Here is a 17,776-nt window from a genome sequence, read left to right as displayed (position 1 = left end):
CATTCCACACGCTGGAATGTAGTCTAGGAGGACGGCGGTGACTTCTGAGTTCCAATCACAGAGATGCTTTCTGGAGCTTGTCTACTGTCCAATCACAGAGATGCTTTCTGGAGCTTGTCTACTGTCCAATCACAGAAACGCTTTCTGGAGCTTGTCCACTGTCCAATCACAGAGACGCTTTCTGGAGCTTGTCCACTGTCCAATCACAGAGACCCTTTCTGGAGTTTGTCCACTGACAGAGGATTTGTGACAGACGTTATGGAGTCGCAATTTGAGCTTTTGTGAGCTTAATTTCACTGGAGCGCTATGTTCTCAGCCTCACAATGTGCCCATGTCAGTGTCCAATCACCCTGGGTGCTCTGGGCCACAGCTAGTTTAGAGCTTCGTTCTTCCATTTCTGCCCTTGGGAAAGAGTTTGTGTTCACAGGTATGGATACAAATGAAAGGAATGTCATTCTGCTCTGCAGTAGATTTCTTTCTTTCTTTCAGTTCAGTTTGTAGCCCCTTATCACAAGCATGTCTTAAAGGGCTTTACATAGCATCGTCACATTCATAATTATACTACATCATATATCTACACACAACATACATCTACTACACATTTTACTAGATTACATCACGATACTACACAAACACAGCTTTCTTCACAGTTTTCTTTCTTTCTTTTACTCACTTCTCACTGACACATACTTCACAAACACACGTTTTAGCACAGTAAATAGTCATGTGGTCTGTGTGTGTGTGTGTGTGTGTGTGTGGGTGTGTGTGTGTGTGTGTGTGTGTGTGGGTGTGTACACACGTGCGTGTGGCCATAGCAAACCCTGAAGCTGCTCTTCAAACCTTAAAAGGAAGAATGTTGCTTGACCTCTTTCCCTCTATCTCCCTTTTCTCTGGCTCTCTTTCTTTATCAACCTCTCTCTCTCTGGCCACATGTCATTCCACTGACCTACTGTACGTGTGTGTGTGTGTGTGTGTGTGTGTGTGTGTGTGTGTGTGTGTGTGTGTGTGTGTGTGTGTGTGTGTGTGTGTGTGTGTGCGTGTGTTTGTGTGCTCAGCAGAGTACATTCCATTGGTTTTGCTGGCAGTCAGTATGTCTGTCTGCTTGTAGTTACAGCACTCTGAAACTGTCAAGGCCCCAACACACACACACAAGCACACAGAGCAGAAAACTATAAATCATGGCGTTTCAAACAGCAAATGTGTCAGTCCAGGCATGATCCCACTGTGTGTGTGTCTCTGTCAAGGGGCAACCTCCGGTCCTGAAAAATGAAGGCTATGTAGAGGTGCCTTAACTCTGCACTCTCTCTAATGGCCAGCAGGGGGCGACTCCACTGGCTCCAAAAATAAGTCTGATTTTATGGAAGTCAATGGGAAAATGACCCTACTTCTCACTTGATTTATGACCTCAGTAAACACTTTCCTAATGGGTTTATGGACTTGGTTAGTTTCAAGTCTTCTACAGTACAGCATGATGTTCATTTATTAAATGATGGTGCCATTTAGAGTCAGATAGACAATAAAGCAGACTATGCTTTGGGCCATGATTGACAGGTCACCACTCGCTGATCACGGACCAATGGCAGGAGGCAGCGCGGCTCTGGGAAGCCCCTGGTATCACGCTGGCTGCTTCTGGCAACAAAAAACAAACATGGCCACGGTCAAAATGCCAAATTCAAGACTTAAAAATGGGACTCCACAAAGCAGTGAGTGACGTCCATATTTGTATACGGTATATAGTCTGTGTGTGTATGTGTGGGAGTGTCTCAATATTGTCCTAGTTTAAATGAACTAGGCATCTCGCGATTCGATTCCTAGGCTCGCGTGGCCTCGCCCGCCCTGCAGCTTATTATGCAACTTGGCCGCAGCATGGCCTCGCCCGCCCTGCAGCTTGACTGCTGTGTGGGCTCACTTGCTCGGATGACATCACTGATGACATCATCACGGATGACATCATCACTAATGACATCATCACTGAACTTACAGTATATAGCCTCAGCCAGGAAGGATCACTGACATCACTGATGACATCACATCATTAGGTAATTAGGGAAATCACCTATAATTAAAAGAAATCCGGCTCCGTCAAGTCACCCGCACAGCCCAGCGGCGGAAGCCATCCTCTAGCCTCAGACTGATGACATCACTGATGACATCATCACTGATGACATCATCACTGAACTATAGGCTCAGCCTTAGGGCAATTAGGGTAATTAATCTGCCCTAATTAAAAAATCCGGCTCCGTCAGGTCACCCGCACGGGTGCTCTTTACACCCCCTGAAAGTTTCAGCCCGATCGCACGTAAAACGGCATAAAAATTGAAACAGAGAAACATTGCCCACATGCTCCCTTGTGTGTGTGTGTGTGTGTGTGTGTGTGTGTGTGAGATCAACTTTTTATTGACATCATTCATTCAATTCAGGTACATGACATTACTGATAGAGTTATTAGCCAGGATGCATGAGCCCTCTTCCCACCCGCCCCACATGCTCCCTTTTATAATAAGGGATGCACAGATTTGTTTGGTAAAGCTATTTCTTTTCTTTTTTTACTACCATGCTCTAGACTAGACAGTGTAGTAAGGTGTTAGCATGCAATGTAGTGAACTAAATAATACACATACTGGACACAAAAATTTACCCAATGCGAAGTGTATTAAAGAGCTTAGTTAAACACAAAAAAGGTCATTGTACTCCTTTAAGGCGGTCCAAGTGTGTGTTGCAAGGGGAAAAGCATCTGGACTCTGTTAGGATGGATGGATGGATGGATGGATGGATGGATGGATGGATGGAAAGAGCAATAACTCCACTCTTCTGTCCTGAAACCAAATCAAAGTGTAAGTATCTGTCAGGGAAGGAGAAACTAAGAAAGAGAGAGGGAGGGGTGGAGAGAGGGAGGGAGGGAGAGAGACAGAGAGGGGCACCAGCTGTATAAACACGAGCAGTTCTTATCTGCTGTCCCACCTCTAGCTCCGTCATCACCAGAGAAATATCCCTCCTGCTCTATCTGTCTCTCTCTCTCTCTCTCTCTCTCTGTCTCTCTCTCTCTCTGTCTCTCTATCTCCCTCCCCTGTTCTAGCCCCATTTCCTTAGCCGTCAAAGTGAAAATCCACATTTTAACATAAACAACACACCACTATCTCCCTCTGTCTCTCTCTGTCTCTCTCTGTCTGTCTGTCTCTCTCTCTCATGATCTTTCGCTGAGAACGAGACAGAGTCTGTGACATCTCCAGCTCTGTCTGGAGCCGTTCCATTGGCAGTGAATGGGGACAGACTGTGTGGATCCAATGACATGCGGATACAATTTCCCCAGGACATGAACGCACAAGTCCCAGTTTTTGTCAATGAAGCTCTTCCAGAAAGTGTCTTGTCTCTTATTGTGATCATGTGAATTCTGCTTCAGGACAGATTTCCCCTTTTAATAAGTACAACTAGACCAAATATGACTAGTTGCACTTGTTTGTATCATGCAAAATCCAATTAATATTACTGGTTTGTTGAAGCTCATGATCTTAGCTCCATGATCATTTTCTGAGGTGAAACTCACTCATGACTCCCCTTCTCTGTGTTTGTCTGCCAGGTGTCGTGTGCTGCCTCCAGCAGAGCTGTGAGCCCCCTGGTGGCAGTTCCAGGGGACTTCAGTCAGCCGGCCAGTCCCCTCGGCTGCCTGGATAACTCCGCTGCCAAGCACAAGATTGGCCTGAGACACAAAGCCTGCACCAAGAGGAAGCCTGCAAGTGTAAGACACACACAAGAAAGAAATCAAGGCCTTAAAAGTTTTTGAAAATAGACATAAATAGACATGGTTCATTGAAAGTGCTTGAATGTATATATTTTGTGCAAGAATAGAAATTGAACTTCTTTTGATTTTCTGTGTAACGTGTAACAGTACAATTGAGAAGTGTCTGTTCACACATTCTTTGTAATCGTTGTCTGTGAGCTTCTGTGTAAAGCCTGCTAGTTCTCATTATAAAGATTCTCAGTGTTGTAACAGTAATTAACCTTTATCCGTGTAACAAACTATGCTGTGTTGGGTCCTAGAATTTGAGGGACGTGGGCCTGGAAAGTCCTCGAAAAGTCCTTGAATTTGATGTTTAAGAAGGTGTGGGACTGGGAACTCTGACAAACGCACTGAATGGGTGCAGAGCTTTGATTTGGACCATGTCTTCTATCCATGTAGAAGCTGGACTTGAGTACAGAAGGAGACTCTCTGGTGGAGGAGAGGCTGAGCACCTCTATACCTGAAGCTTCGGAGGAGAGTGAGCAGCAGGGGACAGGAGGTGAACACTCTATTCTACTCTACCATATTTTCCTTTTCACTTCAAGACTCAGGGCCATATCTTACGCCCAGTGCAAGTGCAAGGGCCAGGGCAAGTGTTATCCTTGCTAGTTTCTAGCACTCAAAATCGTTTTTTTTCTTCTTTTAATTACCACTGATTTTGAGTGCTAGCAACAAAGCAAAGATAACGCTTGCCCTGGCCCTGGCACTAAGATATGGCCCTCAGTGCCTTGCCCATTACGTCTCATCATGGCCGCGGGCTGACACGCTCGTTGCCTCTCTGTGTTCCAGAAGTGAGCGGTGGTCAGCTGACACCAGAGGAGGAGGAGGAAGAAGGAGAGGAGGAGGCCGACAGACCGCAGCATTCCAAACACCCCCTGTGGAGAGATGAGGAGGAGGAGGTGGGAGAGAAGGAGCTGGACGCAGGACATGATGTTTCTCATGGCCCAGACACTTCCTCTGCTCTGGAGCCATGTGTCTCTAAGGAGGAAGGTCCAGACGCCTCCTCCAAGCCCAGGTCCAGAGCCTCGTCTCTTAGGTGATTCACTGGAGGAAGCCTTCATGTTGAGCTATGTTAGCTATTGTGTTGACATGAGCGCACACATACATAGGCATCAGTTTGTGTGTTTAGAAGATCACCTTGTGTGTTAAAGCTAATAGAAACAGAAATGTTTAACAGGTCATTTCAACTTATTTTTAACTAATGTGTAATATTTCAACAAAATTCTATGTGTTAAGTGTTTCCAAGTAGGCATGCACGGCGATATCGCCATGTCTTCGATATCGGCCGTTAAAGGTTTTAGAATGAAACATCAGCATTGGCTTGAAACAAACATTTCTATCGATATGAGGGGCCAATACAATTACAGTTTAATAATACCCAAATGCTCCATGCTTGACTAAATGCTCAACACCATGTGACCGGCGTCCAGCACTTCCACTACAGCAGATACTTTATGTTCTCTGAAATTAGGTGTAAAACATTCATGCCTATATTGGCATTGTCAATCGGTCAAGAGTTGGAAAATATCGGATATCTGCAAAAAGAAATCCAATATGGTGCATCCCTAGTTCAAGGGCAACACATCTCATCTGTCCCCTCCTACGTTTCTCTTCCTAGCAGCTTCCTTGTTTTCATCTCCTAGCTGTTTGACCCCTCTGTGTTTTCTACTCCTAGCCACCTGACCCTTCCTCCTGTTTTTGCTCCTAGGGCCACTCCAGAGCCCCCTGCTGGCCAGACAGAGCACCTGCTGGACCCTCCAGGCATCGCCTATGGAATGCAGGAGAACGGGGTTGAACGTGACTTTGCACTGGGAGCAGAAGAAGAAGAAGACGGTGTCCTCCTGAGTAGCATTGGTGGGGAGGACGGGGAGGAGGAGAGCTCCTTCCTACAGGAGGTGCTGAGCTCCTTGAAGACTCCGCTCACCTCTCACTCTCTGGGCCCCGACCCCTCTCACTCTCTGGGCCTGGACCCCTCTCACTCTCTCGCCTCGGACACTGCTCACTCTCAGGGCCCGGACACCTCTCACTCTCAGGGCCCGGACACCTCTCACTCTCAGGGCCCGGACACCTCTCACTCTCAGGGCCCGGACACCGCTCACTCTCTGGGCCCGGACACCGCTCACTCTCTGGGCCCGGACACCTCTCACTCTTTGGGCCTGGACACCTCTCACTATTTGGGCCTGGACACCTCTCACTCTTTGGGCCTGGACACCTCTCACTCTTTGGGCCTGGACACGGACAGTGTGGTCTTGAAGATGAAGTGTGAAGGGGGGGGGGCAAAGGAGAGTGAGGCAGAGGTGGAGGAGGCAAGGGAGGGGGGAGAGACAGACACTGGAGAGGCGGAGACTAAAGAAGGAGACAAGGAGGAGGAGCCTGTCAGTCATCAGACCCCTCCTTCTTGCTCCTTGCCCCCCCTCTTCGGTCGACCCACCGAAGAGGAGGAGGTTGGAGGTGCCTCTTCCTGTCAAGCTGTTGAAAACGAAGAGGAAGAGGAACATCTAGAAGAAGAGGATAAGGAGGAAGAGGATGAAGTGGTGGAACGATTCAGACAACATGGTGTATGTATTGTTCATTCATTTGTCATATCTTGATTACAGTGGTTTTAAAGATAATTCAATAATTAATTGTGTGTCGGGCTGGTGATACAGATACATATAGAGTACTTCACATAATAATAGAGGTAATCCGCATGTTATGCATTTATTTTTTATCAGACACCACAGGCGTGTAGTATAGCATCTCAGCACACTGAACTGAACTGTCGTATACCACCCTTGACTTCACCACCACAGACTGTATGGGTTGACTTCACCACCACAGACTGTATGGGTTGACTTCACCACCACAGACTGTATGGGTGCTCCACCCTCTGCCGATCTGGGAAGAGCCGTAGACTAGCACCATAATTAACCTGACATACCCCTAATCCAGCTGCCCACCCGCAGACACAGCCAATTCGTGCCTGCATGGACGCCCGACCAAACCGGAGGTAACACGGGGGTGCGAAACTGCGACCCTCGTGTTGGTAGGCAGGGAATCTACCCTTACACTACCCGGACACCGGTTGACTTCACCACCACAGACTGTATGACTGTATGAGTTGCTGCTGGAGTATTTAGCTACCGTAATTACATTACAGTCACATAAAATCAAAGAACGATTGCTGTGATTGACTGTGAGCAAAACCATACAAATAGTTTTTTTTTCTAGTTCTGTGTACAAAAAGGATCAAATGCAGCTATCGTTTGACTGGAGAAGGTATTTTGTTTGTTTGATACCTTAAAGATATTGAGTGCAGATACCCAGCCCTTAGGTGTGTGCTAATTGTGTGTTTTTGTGTGCGACGCACTGTGTATACACATTTTAAAATGTCAAATCCCTTTGCTCCTCTTCTCTTCCAGCAAGAAGAGGAGCGAGAGAAAGATGAAGCACAGGAGGTAGAACCTGAATGTTGCGCCAAAGAGGGCGGAAATGATCTGCCTGTGAGACAGAGTGCCAAACAGGAGGAGGAAGGAGCAGGAGAGAGTGAGGGAGAGGAGGCGGCCATAGAGCTGGAGAAGGAGCTAGAGGAGGAGGAGAGAGAGGAGGCAGTGGAAGAAGAGGAAGACGATGATGTAGGAGAGCTGACTGTTCTTGAGGTTGGAGCTGATGTGCCAGAGCATGAGGCAGATGAACGGCTCAATGTACTTGGAGAGGACCGAGTCTTCACCCCAGAGTGCATGGCCCAAGACCAGGTCTCTGTCGAGCCATGTGACCGAACCTTCACAATGGCGCAAGAGGGCCAAGCAGCTTCCAGACAAAGCTCTGTAGATGAGATGGGCAATGGAGAAGCGAGACCAGTGGAAGGTGTAGAGATCGACCAAAAATCGGACAGAGAGGAAGACTTTGAAGGAAACCAACCAGATGCGCTCCAAGAGGACGGTGATCGAGAAACTGGGGAAATAGTCCAAGTAGACGAGGAACAAGTGGGTATAGAGATAGCCAATCCGGATGTGAAACACCCAGAGGAAGAACAAAGAGACATAGACCAACAAGATCAAACAGTCAATGAACAAGCCGCCATCTCCTTTAGGCCGTCTTCTCTCTCTCTTCCAGAGTCAAAGGGCTTTTCTGAGACTCAAACACAGGACAACAGTGAGACCAGCGTTCCCACTACACCCAGCTCTACTACCACTCTCCATATAAATCTAGTCTCTCCCAGCTGGGAGAAAGCCAAGTCTCCACTCCGACAGTCCCTCAGTGGAGCAGACACCAGCGAAGACGTCAACGAGTCATCTTCTCCTGCCGCAGTGACCACAGAGCAAGATACGAAGATGCAATCGCCCGCAGGTGAAGCACCAGCGGATGCCATGGAAGAAGAAGAGCTAGCAAAAGAGTCCTCTACTGCAGCAGCCACCACAGAAGAAGCCAAGTCAGCAGAAGCAGTCCCGCAGCCATCCAGTGGTTCAGATCCGAGCAAAGTCAGGTTCACCATCGCCCCCGCCTGGCAGCGGTCGCACTCTGCAGGAGGTGAGAGCCCCAAAGAGCCTTTTGCTCCCGCTTCTCCCTCCTCCCCCGTTTCCTCTCCGACTCCCTCTGGAGTGGTGGAGGCAGAGGTGGTTCCCTCTGGAGGTGTGGAGGGGGAGGCGAAGAAAGAGCCGTTGGCGAAAGCAGAGCCAGCGAGCTCGGTCAAGGCCGAAGTGGTGTTGAGCCCTGGCAGACCCAGGAGCGCAGGAAGTATCACTACGAAGGCCCAGACCTCGCCTGCAGCCACCGGAGAAGGTAAGGACGCTTTATTTGATGAGCGGTTCAATGATGAAAACCCTGTGATGGAGGTTTGTAAATGAAGCATTTCACTGTGATTTTTTTATTTGTCCCAAAACATGCCACATTTGGGTCCTTGGTTTTTACAAAACCAGACCTAAATGTAACTGAAAAGTTAAAGGAAGGCTTTGCCGATTTTCATCCTGCTTTTTTAGCATTATAATCTAATATAAAGCAGATGGACAATGCTTACCTTCTGTATATGTTTTCTGCATCAAGTAATCCACGTGTGACTGCCTGCAGAAACTCCATCCCTGCCAGCTGGTATGGGTCAGTAATGCTCATTAAGGCTCTCGATGCGACTCTGTGGATGTGCGCATACACATCCACAGACATAATTGGCCATGACTGTGGGTGTGAAGCCGGTGGGGCATGAGTCCTAGTCGCTGCACTAGTGCCTCCTCTGGTCGATTGGGGCGCCTGTTCGTGCGGAGGGGAACTGGGGGGAATAGCATGATCCTCCCACATGCTACATCCTGCCGGTGAAAGTCCTCACAGTCAGGTGAAAAGAAGCGGCTGGTGACTGCAAATGTATCAGAGGAAGCATGTGCTAGTCTACTGCCCTCCCCAGATCAGCAGAGCAGGTGGAGCAATGACCAGTACAGGAAATTAGAAATATTTGGGGAGAAAATGGGAGATTTTTTTTTTCAAAATAAAAAACAAAACCCCGGTTTGACTTGATCAAAGTTGAACCACAGACTAGTGTGACAACTTTGTCCGCCCTCCCCTCTCCAGAGAGCCCTGTTCTACTGGAGGGGAACCCACAAAACGCATTTGGAGTTCGGCTGAGGAAGACGGTGCTTCCGCACCGCTACGGCTCGGAGGAGGAAAACACAGAGGTTACAACCCTGACTTTGTTCTTAGCGTCTTGCTGTTTGGATGTCTCATGTTTAGAAGTTCAGAATATTCACCATTAGGGAATGTGATGTTTTTATTTATCAATGATTTCATTTACTCTCACTCAGCCCGCCCCCGAGCTGCCCTCCCAACCAACTGGCAGCAAGGTTGACCCACCACAGCCAATCAGTGTTAAGCCTTCCATAGGTCAGGCAATCGGCAACAAGCCCATCCTTCCTAGGAAACCAGAGCTACAAGGAGACAGTGGTGTGAAAAGCAAGCGCACCCCACCAGGTATGCACACAAACACACACACAGACACACACACACACACACACACACACACACACACACACACACACACACAGGGTTCTCACATTCAGAAAGAGCCTCACCACCTACTGCTGTAAAATCATGTGTGCTGTGTTGTTGTTTCAGAGCCAGCAGCAGGTCGTGGTGCTTCTGGATCTGATGCCCCCTGCTGGATCTCTGTGGCCAGACAGAAACAGAGGATCTACAAAGACAACTCACTGGATGACACTACTGCCAAGGTGTGTGTGTGTGTGTGTGTGTGTGTGTGTGTGTGTGTGTGTGTGTGTGTGTGTGTGTGTGTGTGTGTGTGTGTGTGTGTGTGTGTGTGTGTGTGTGTGTGTGTGTGTGTGTGTGTGTGTGTGTGTGTGTGTGTGTGTGTGTGTGTGTGTGTGTGTGTGTGTGTGAGAGATCACACTGAATAAAACAGTGTGTGAGTCTGTGGACCATGATAGATTGGACGCGGGCCATGCTGAATTCTCCTCTGAAGTCGACAGATGGCAATAACATGGGCTGGGCGTTCACCCTATAAGAGAATATAAACTGACAACGTAATATTCAGTTTGGCTTTTATTTGTTACACTGCTTTAAACTCTGCTTTAGCAACTTAACTGTGTGTATTTTATTTGCATTGGTCAACTTTGGGTCAACTTTTTCCCATATTGTAAAAGCCTCAATGTGGTGTTATCATATAACAAATCAAGAGAAAAGAAAGGAGCATTGGTGGCTGGTCATGTGACGTCACTAATAATAGACAACTGTCTCTATTTAAGGTCCAGGGGAATTTTCACTTTCATGACACCCTGAAGAAGGCATAATGCCAAAACATGTTGGTGATCTAATATAAATATTTTCATATGGAGAGAAGTGTGCAACTTATGATTACTTATTTTAAAGTCCCTGGAAACCAGAAATATTTCTTTATTATTTAGCATTTTGAGTTCATCACATCACAGGACCCTATGTTAATAAGCCACCAGCCAAATTTGAACGATGATGAACGTCGCAAAGTATATAAATTTAGGTTTGACAGCCATGGCAAAACTCATGAGATTTCATTATTTTTTAGAGTGTATTTTCTCCCGCGGGCTGTGTGGGCGTGTCCCATCTACAGCAGGGAAATTTCTGTCTCTCGGAGAGCGCAAGAGAGAGGGGGGGGGGGGAAACGGAGAAAGAGAGAAAGAGAGATGAGTGCACACACCGTGTGTGTGTGTGTGTGTGTGTGTGTGTGTGTGTGTGTTCGCGCGTTGCTCTGAGAGGAAGAGATCTCTGTCCGTTCTTTGCCCCCACAGCGCTTGCTGAGTGTCTGTCTCCCACTCTGTGTGCTCTCTCTCTCTCTCTCTCTCTCTCTCTCTCTCTCTCTCTCTCTCTCGGGACTAGTGAGAGTGAGAGAGAGAGAGAGAGAGAGAGAGAGAGCGCGAGAGAGCGAGCGAGAGCAGCATAGGAGCATAGCGCTCGGCACAGAGTGGGAGGCAGACGGACACTGAGGGAGCGCTGTCACTGGGGGCAAAGAACGGACAAAAGGAGAAGGGCAGATTGCGCGCATGTACAAAGGTTATATAGAGCTTATGACGTCATAAGCTCCTGCGTTTTAGCACCTCGCGCACTGCTGTCTTCAATGAGGAAGTACTTTGTAGAATCTTGTAGAAAAGTGGCGATTTTAAGGCTTTGGGTTGAAAGTAATCTATAATAATTTCGGAGGCACAAAATTACTAACATAAGACCCTAAATAACATAGTTAGAACGTTTTTGTGGATTTTGGTTTCCAGGGACTTTAAGTGAAAGATAGGCATATCATAGCTCTGTAACCTAGATTTGAACACCATGTCAGAGATACACATGGCCAATTTTGCTAGTTACAGACCAATATGTTGAAGTTCACATACCTAACATGATGTCGATGTTTAGGTTTAGTTTTCCAACAGTCTAAAATATTGTTTCTGATAGAAATATGCTTTTATGGGACAATTCTTACTCTGCTAGTGTGTTTTTCCGGCTTCCGTCTGTTCCCATGTATTTTCAGCCAGTGCTTAGAGAACAGACTGTGTCTAGATGTAGAGAAGTGACTCTGTCTGTATTTGTTGTCAGGAGGACCCAGAGAGGAAGTCTTCCCTGCCTCAGTACATCAGCTCAGCTGCCTGCAGGGGGCACTGCAAAACACCCCAATCCACAGGCAAAGGTCAGAGCATGCACGCGCACACACATGCGCGCACACACACAGACACACACACACACACACACACACACACACACACACACACACACACACACACACACACACACACACACACACACACACACACACAGAGGTCATTTGAACCTTTCAGGAAATTCCACTTGCGTTCACCTCAAAAACCTTGTTGGATTTAGTCTCTTACTTGATTTGATGTATCCAATTTTCTATTTTCATTCCTTGTAATCAAAAGATCCAGGAAATTATCTTTTTCACGACTGTAGTCCATGGCAAAATGTAGAGTGGGGTGAGTGCTTTTTATATTAGCAAAGGGATTGTTGTTAATAAATATATATTTGTCTTCCTATAAACCCGTGAACCAATTAGCATAGTTTGGGGCGATTGGTGACCCCATACTAGTACCTTGAGATTGTAAATAATATTTGTTATCAAACTTTTTTCTTTTTTAGGTTATTTAGCTTCATGCCCATTGTAACTGAGGGGGCAATTGCCCTCTCAGATTTTTGAGGGGAAAAAACAAAACATTTTCTTCTTTTTTTAATAAACATAGGCTATAATATTATAGGCTGTGTATGGTAGTTGAAACATAGTTTCAAGTTGACGTTTATTTATGTTTGTAGTTAAAACAAAAACATAAATACTGTATAGGCTACATACAGTACAACACAAAAGGCTGTTATTTACCCTTTGTCGCCACCTGGTGAGTAAATATATATGTAACTAAAACCATTCAAATTGACAACCGGTCCGCAACTTTTTTTCCATGTATCTACCGGTCCTTGGCACAAAAAAGGTTGGGAACCCCTGATCTAGAGGACACTAGATGAGACTAATGGAAGAGAAAATATTTCTACCTTCTGAAAAGGCAATACCAGCCAAAATAAACATTGTGTTACATTGCTTTGAAACGTGTGGTCTCCCTTTTTTGTCAAGTCCATTGAGCCTGGGCAGTGGCAATGTACTTAGTCTGGTGATTATGGATCTTTCCAGGAGGCTGAGCAGTTTGGAAAATAGCCTTATGGTTACACCTGCTCAGTCTGTTAATTTAAAATGAGATATTCCTCTAAATCTGGCTTCCAACCCCCCACATTTTTTTTGGCGCCGCACTTCATGTGTGCGCCTGAGTTCGCCCCCTCAGATTGTTGACTTGCATGACGCCCCTGCACACACACACACACACACACACACACACACACACACACACACACACACACACACACACACACACACACACACACTCCAATATTACAACAATGAAAGTGCTTGTAAAGGTTATGCATGGTATGGGGTCCCACACGAGTCACCCATCATCCCTAACCTCGTCAAGGTAGGCCAGAAACGGAAGAAAACTCTCATCTCGTCTTTTATGCACCACAAGCTGTAACACCAAACAACCGAAAATCTCCAGAGTGAGTTGGTTCTCAGGAACCTAAGTCTCTCCATCCGTATGACAGAGATCATACCCGCCAACCATAGCTGAAAAGATGGTGGGGAGGGGGACTTCCATTCCTTTAAAATGGGTTTTTTGGCAACGATTGTCCCCTGTGTCAGAGATTGCTGCACAGCTGTAGGGAAGTTCAAAGAGGAGTCATTTTGTTATCAAACATAAAGTAATTCGATTTTAAAATAAACTTGATAAGTGACACAAGCAGTTCCACAGGGGGAGGGTCTTTCTTGGAGTCAAGGTAGAACTCCATGGCTTCTAATCCACCATCATGTGGAATGTTAGTGTATAAACTCTCCATGTCAAAGGACACTAGAAAGGAGTTGTCAGGCAAGGAGATGTCAGTAATAGTTTTTAAGATGTCATAAGATGTCACTGATGTCATCAGTGATGTCATAAGAGCAAGTGAGCCCGCACAGCAGGCGAGCTAAGCTGCAGGGCGGTTGAGGGAGCAAGTGAGTCGGCACAGCCGTCGAGCTGCGTATACAAGCTGCAGGGCCAGCTCGGCGAGCTGCAGGGCAGGCAAGGCCACTACCTACGAATCAATGCCTAGTATTCTGAAAGCAGAATTATAGGAAAAAATAATGGCCTACAACTGTTAGAAATAACTAGAATTAGAATTGTATTGCGCAAATTGTATTCTTTGTTAGCAGGCCACATAAAATGAGGTCCCGGGCCGGATTTGGCCCCCGGGCCTTGAGTTTGACACGTGCATTAGAGGAAACCTAAAGCTTGTGGATGCTTGCTTTTTAAACTTCACCCACAAGGGGGCAGTATAAAGAGGAGTACAGTCATTTCTAGAGATTCATTGTATCATAATCTGAACATAAATAGAATTTCCTCACCAACATGTTAGCTTGTGCATATATATGGCACTGCCTATACATGTCATCATCATCATCAGACATTTGATCTGTAGTGTCCCAGATCTTTTGTTTGATCACAAAACAGATAAATTTTTTTTTAAAGTGAAGTCCCTGTCCCCTTTTGTTCCACATATCATAACAAAACTCTTTTTAACATTGTATTTCACATCAAATTTGACACCATACTCAGAACAAATATTCAGCAGCTGTTGAAACCCAGCACTGCAAAGAGAAACAATTGTCAGATCGTCGGCATACATAAGATGGTTCACTAGGGGGCTGCCAATCATACATACAACCAGTTTTACAGCCTCTTAGCTGGTCAGATAAATCATTCATGTATAAATTAACGAGGGCTGGGGAGAGTAACCACGCCCCCTGCCGTACTCCATTACCATCACCAAAGGGGGTGGAGACTCTATCGCCCCATTTCACCTGCATGTTCTGATTGGTTTACCCAATATGCCACAATTCATATTATGCTGTCAGGCACGCCCTATACACATGATGCTGTTGTGTAATATGACTGTTATTCCCTCTAATATGCCGTTTTGTGTGTGTGTGTATGCTTGTGTGTATCTTTTTCCATCCACCCACAGTGAGTCCATTGGAGCTCACCAAGCCTGCGGCACCTGTGGAAAAAGAGCCCAGGAGGGCTTTCTCTCCTCCGACTCCAGTCCCACCCCAGCCTCCAAAGCCCCAGTCGGCGCCTTGCCCCGTTGCCCCCAAACCCTCCCCCCAGAGAGCCCTCTCCTGCCCCCCGACTCCGGTGCCTGTTCCCCAGAGACCCCCTTCTTGTGCCGGCCCCACGTCTCTCTCCAAAGCTCCCCCGCCTTCATCCGAGATGCCCCAGAGTTCCTCCTCTGCGCCCCCCAGCCAGAGACCCCCCGCCCAGCTGTCCCAGAGAGTGAGCCTGCCCACGCTGGGCTCCGCTTCCCCAGCCTCGCCACAGGACGAGCCCCCCTGGATGGCGCTGGCCAAGAAGAAGGCCAAAGCCTGGAGCGAGATGCCGCAGATCGTCCAATGAGGGGTTAACGTCTACACGGGGCCCCGAGAGGCTCTGAGCTTACTGTGCGGGCCGAGAGCCAGCTCGATGGACCAGAACGCATTTGCACACCCAGAGTATATATATATATCTGTTGTTTTCTACTTCCTGGCCTCAGGCTTCGGATTGGTACCTAACCCACCAATCACACGCTGAACACTGGCACTTCCTTCTTTCCTTCCTTCTCCATTCTTTGAACTCATAAATCTCAGTCAGTGTTTCTTAAACTCCTGCTTGTGGACTTTTTTGAAGCGGATCCAAGAGCCCCAGTGCTTTATAATGTGCCTGGATGAGAGAGCACACTGTTGTTTCTCCAACGCGCCACAGATTCCATGCCAGATTAGTGACGGAAAAGAAGGAGGCATTATTTGATCGAGGATTCAACACAGAGTCCAGATTAGAATGAGGGGGACGATACAGAGTTGATGATGTTGCAGCAGCATGAAAGTGGCAAATATACCATAATACGGCATAAGGAAGAAAACTGGTGGAGAAGAAATGTAGTTGGTCGACTCGTGATCTGTCGTGAAATCACTTATCTTAAGTCTCAAAATGTTCCCTGTGTGTCATGTTGTTTCAATGTCAATGTGTTGTTTCACTTTTATATCTCTTGTAACATTCTCAACACAGACTAAACCAATGATGTCAGCTCTGTTAGCCAAGTGAGTGTGTCCAACAGGTGTCAGATTGTCAATATAAATTATATTTTTAATTTCCTTTTTTGGGATATTTTGAGGAGAACTGCAGAATGTTTTACAGTGCATATTTTAGGGTTGGTCCCAGTGTCATGAAATATTTTCTACAGATTCATTACAACCAAAAATAAAAATGAAATCAAAATACATATTGGCAACTTGCAGAAGTTGAGTTTTCTGCATCACTAAAGGAAACGCAAGTTTCTCATCCCGTTTCTCTATTAAATCTGTCTCTCTGTCTCACAGTAACTATATAATATATAGTTACATATAAACATAGTATATATGTTTTATGCATTTAGTTTGATTTTGTATCGCCTTTGAGAGTTTGTCTTGTACATAAAATGTGCAGTAAAGAACAAATGAGATCACACTTTCTGTTTTTGTCTCATCTATCTGTAAAACTTATTGTGGAATGAAAGTGAATATTATGACCTAATTCTCATGAATATGTAAATCCCAATCCAGGCACGTATGTGGGTTTGAAAGCTACAAAGGCAAATGTCATGTTTTTGAATATCTTAGCTGCCTCCAGTTAAAGGCTTTTGAACTGGCAAACCCACATGGAGGAGGGTTTGGTGACGCACGGTAGAAATGAGCACCAGTAGGTGACACTAACACGCACGCACACACAGAGACAGACACACACACACACACACACACACACACACACACACACACACACACACACACACACACACACACACACACACACAGAAGGTGGTTTCCTACCTGCTCTATTTGTAAAGCGCCTTGGGATAACTTATGATTTGGTGCTATATAAATATAAGATTTATTTATTGAATTGATTGATTTACACAGTCAGCCTTTTTTTCTCTCTCTCCCTGTGTTTTGAGTTTGTTCTTTGTTCCAAAAAAACTGAAAATAAAATATTGTGTGCACTGTGGAGGACATATCAGTGAGCCTCGGTCAGCTTACACAGTGTGTGTGTGTGTGTGTGTGTGTGTGTGTGTGTGTGTGTGTGTGTGTGTGTGTGTGTGTGTGTGTGTGTGTGTGTGTGTGTCTGTGCACGCGCGCAGAAAGCTGTAATCAGTGAGAGGGCTGCCTTAACTCCCCAGATGTCTTTTCTGGGTGAGTTAGATAATGCTGCTGCCGTTGCCCTACTTCTGACACATGCATCACATCACATGCTGCTACAAGCCACCGGACCAGCCAAGGTGTGTGTGTGTGTGTGTGTGTGTGTGTGTGTGTGTGTGTGTGTGTGTGTGTGTGTGTGTGTGTGTGTGTGTGTGTGTGTGTGTGTGTGTGTGTGTGTGTGTGTGTGTGTGTGTGTGTGTGTGTGTGTGTGTGTGTGCGCGTGCGTGCGTGCGCGCGTGTGTGCGTCAGTGCCAAGTATCCATAGCAATGACTGCTGGGTGCTGCTGACCTTCTCATTTACAGGTTATATAACTGACAAACTTGGCAGAAACAGGTGAGGAGAGATGGACAGAGAGAGAGGGGAGAGGGACGGACACAGAAGACAGAGAGGGGAGAGGGATGGACACAAGACAGCAGACAGAAGAGACAAGACAGAGAGGGGAGAGGGTTTTGGACAGACACAGAGAGAGACAAGACAGAGAGAGGGGAGAGGATTTTGGACAGACAGACAGAGAGAGAGAGACAGAAGACGGAGAGACAAAAGACAGAGAGAGGTTAGAGAGCTGGTCAGAGAGAGCAGACACAAAGAGAGACAGAAGACAGAGGGGAGAGGGATGGACATAGAGAGACAGCAGACAGAGAGACAGAAGAGAGAGGGGATGGATGGATGGAAAGAGAGACAGCAGAGACAGAAGACAGAGAGAGAG

The 17,776-nt window shown here is 46.5% G+C and overlaps 1 protein-coding gene across 2 annotated transcripts in view; it reads left to right on the top strand.

Annotated features, from left to right (window-relative positions):
- LOC310790334 (uncharacterized protein) overlaps positions 1–16,332 on the top strand; it is a 52,262-nt gene extending 35,930 nt beyond the window's left edge. For both annotated transcript variants that reach the window (XM_083652008.1, XM_083652007.1), the window contains exons 7-16: positions 3,578–3,736; positions 4,178–4,277; positions 4,568–4,814; positions 5,487–6,336; positions 7,180–8,539; positions 9,317–9,420; positions 9,547–9,712; positions 9,857–9,969; positions 11,816–11,906; positions 14,831–16,332. In XM_083652008.1, the coding sequence (XP_083508134.1) occupies positions 3,578–3,736; positions 4,178–4,277; positions 4,568–4,814; positions 5,487–6,336; positions 7,180–8,539; positions 9,317–9,420; positions 9,547–9,712; positions 9,857–9,969; positions 11,816–11,906; positions 14,831–15,258 (3,618 nt within the window). In that variant the 3' untranslated portion in view covers positions 15,259–16,332. The remainder of the gene's footprint in view (positions 1–3,577; positions 3,737–4,177; positions 4,278–4,567; positions 4,815–5,486; positions 6,337–7,179; positions 8,540–9,316; positions 9,421–9,546; positions 9,713–9,856; positions 9,970–11,815; positions 11,907–14,830) is intronic.
- Positions 16,333–17,776: the final 1,444 nt, after the last annotated feature.

This window comes from Poromitra crassiceps (assembly GCF_964638095.1).
Source record: "Poromitra crassiceps genome assembly, chromosome: 15".
NCBI lineage: Eukaryota > Metazoa > Chordata > Actinopteri > Beryciformes > Melamphaidae > Poromitra > Poromitra crassiceps.
The sequence above is the reverse complement of the archived record's forward strand: the minus strand, read 5'-3'. Positions and strand labels throughout refer to the sequence as shown.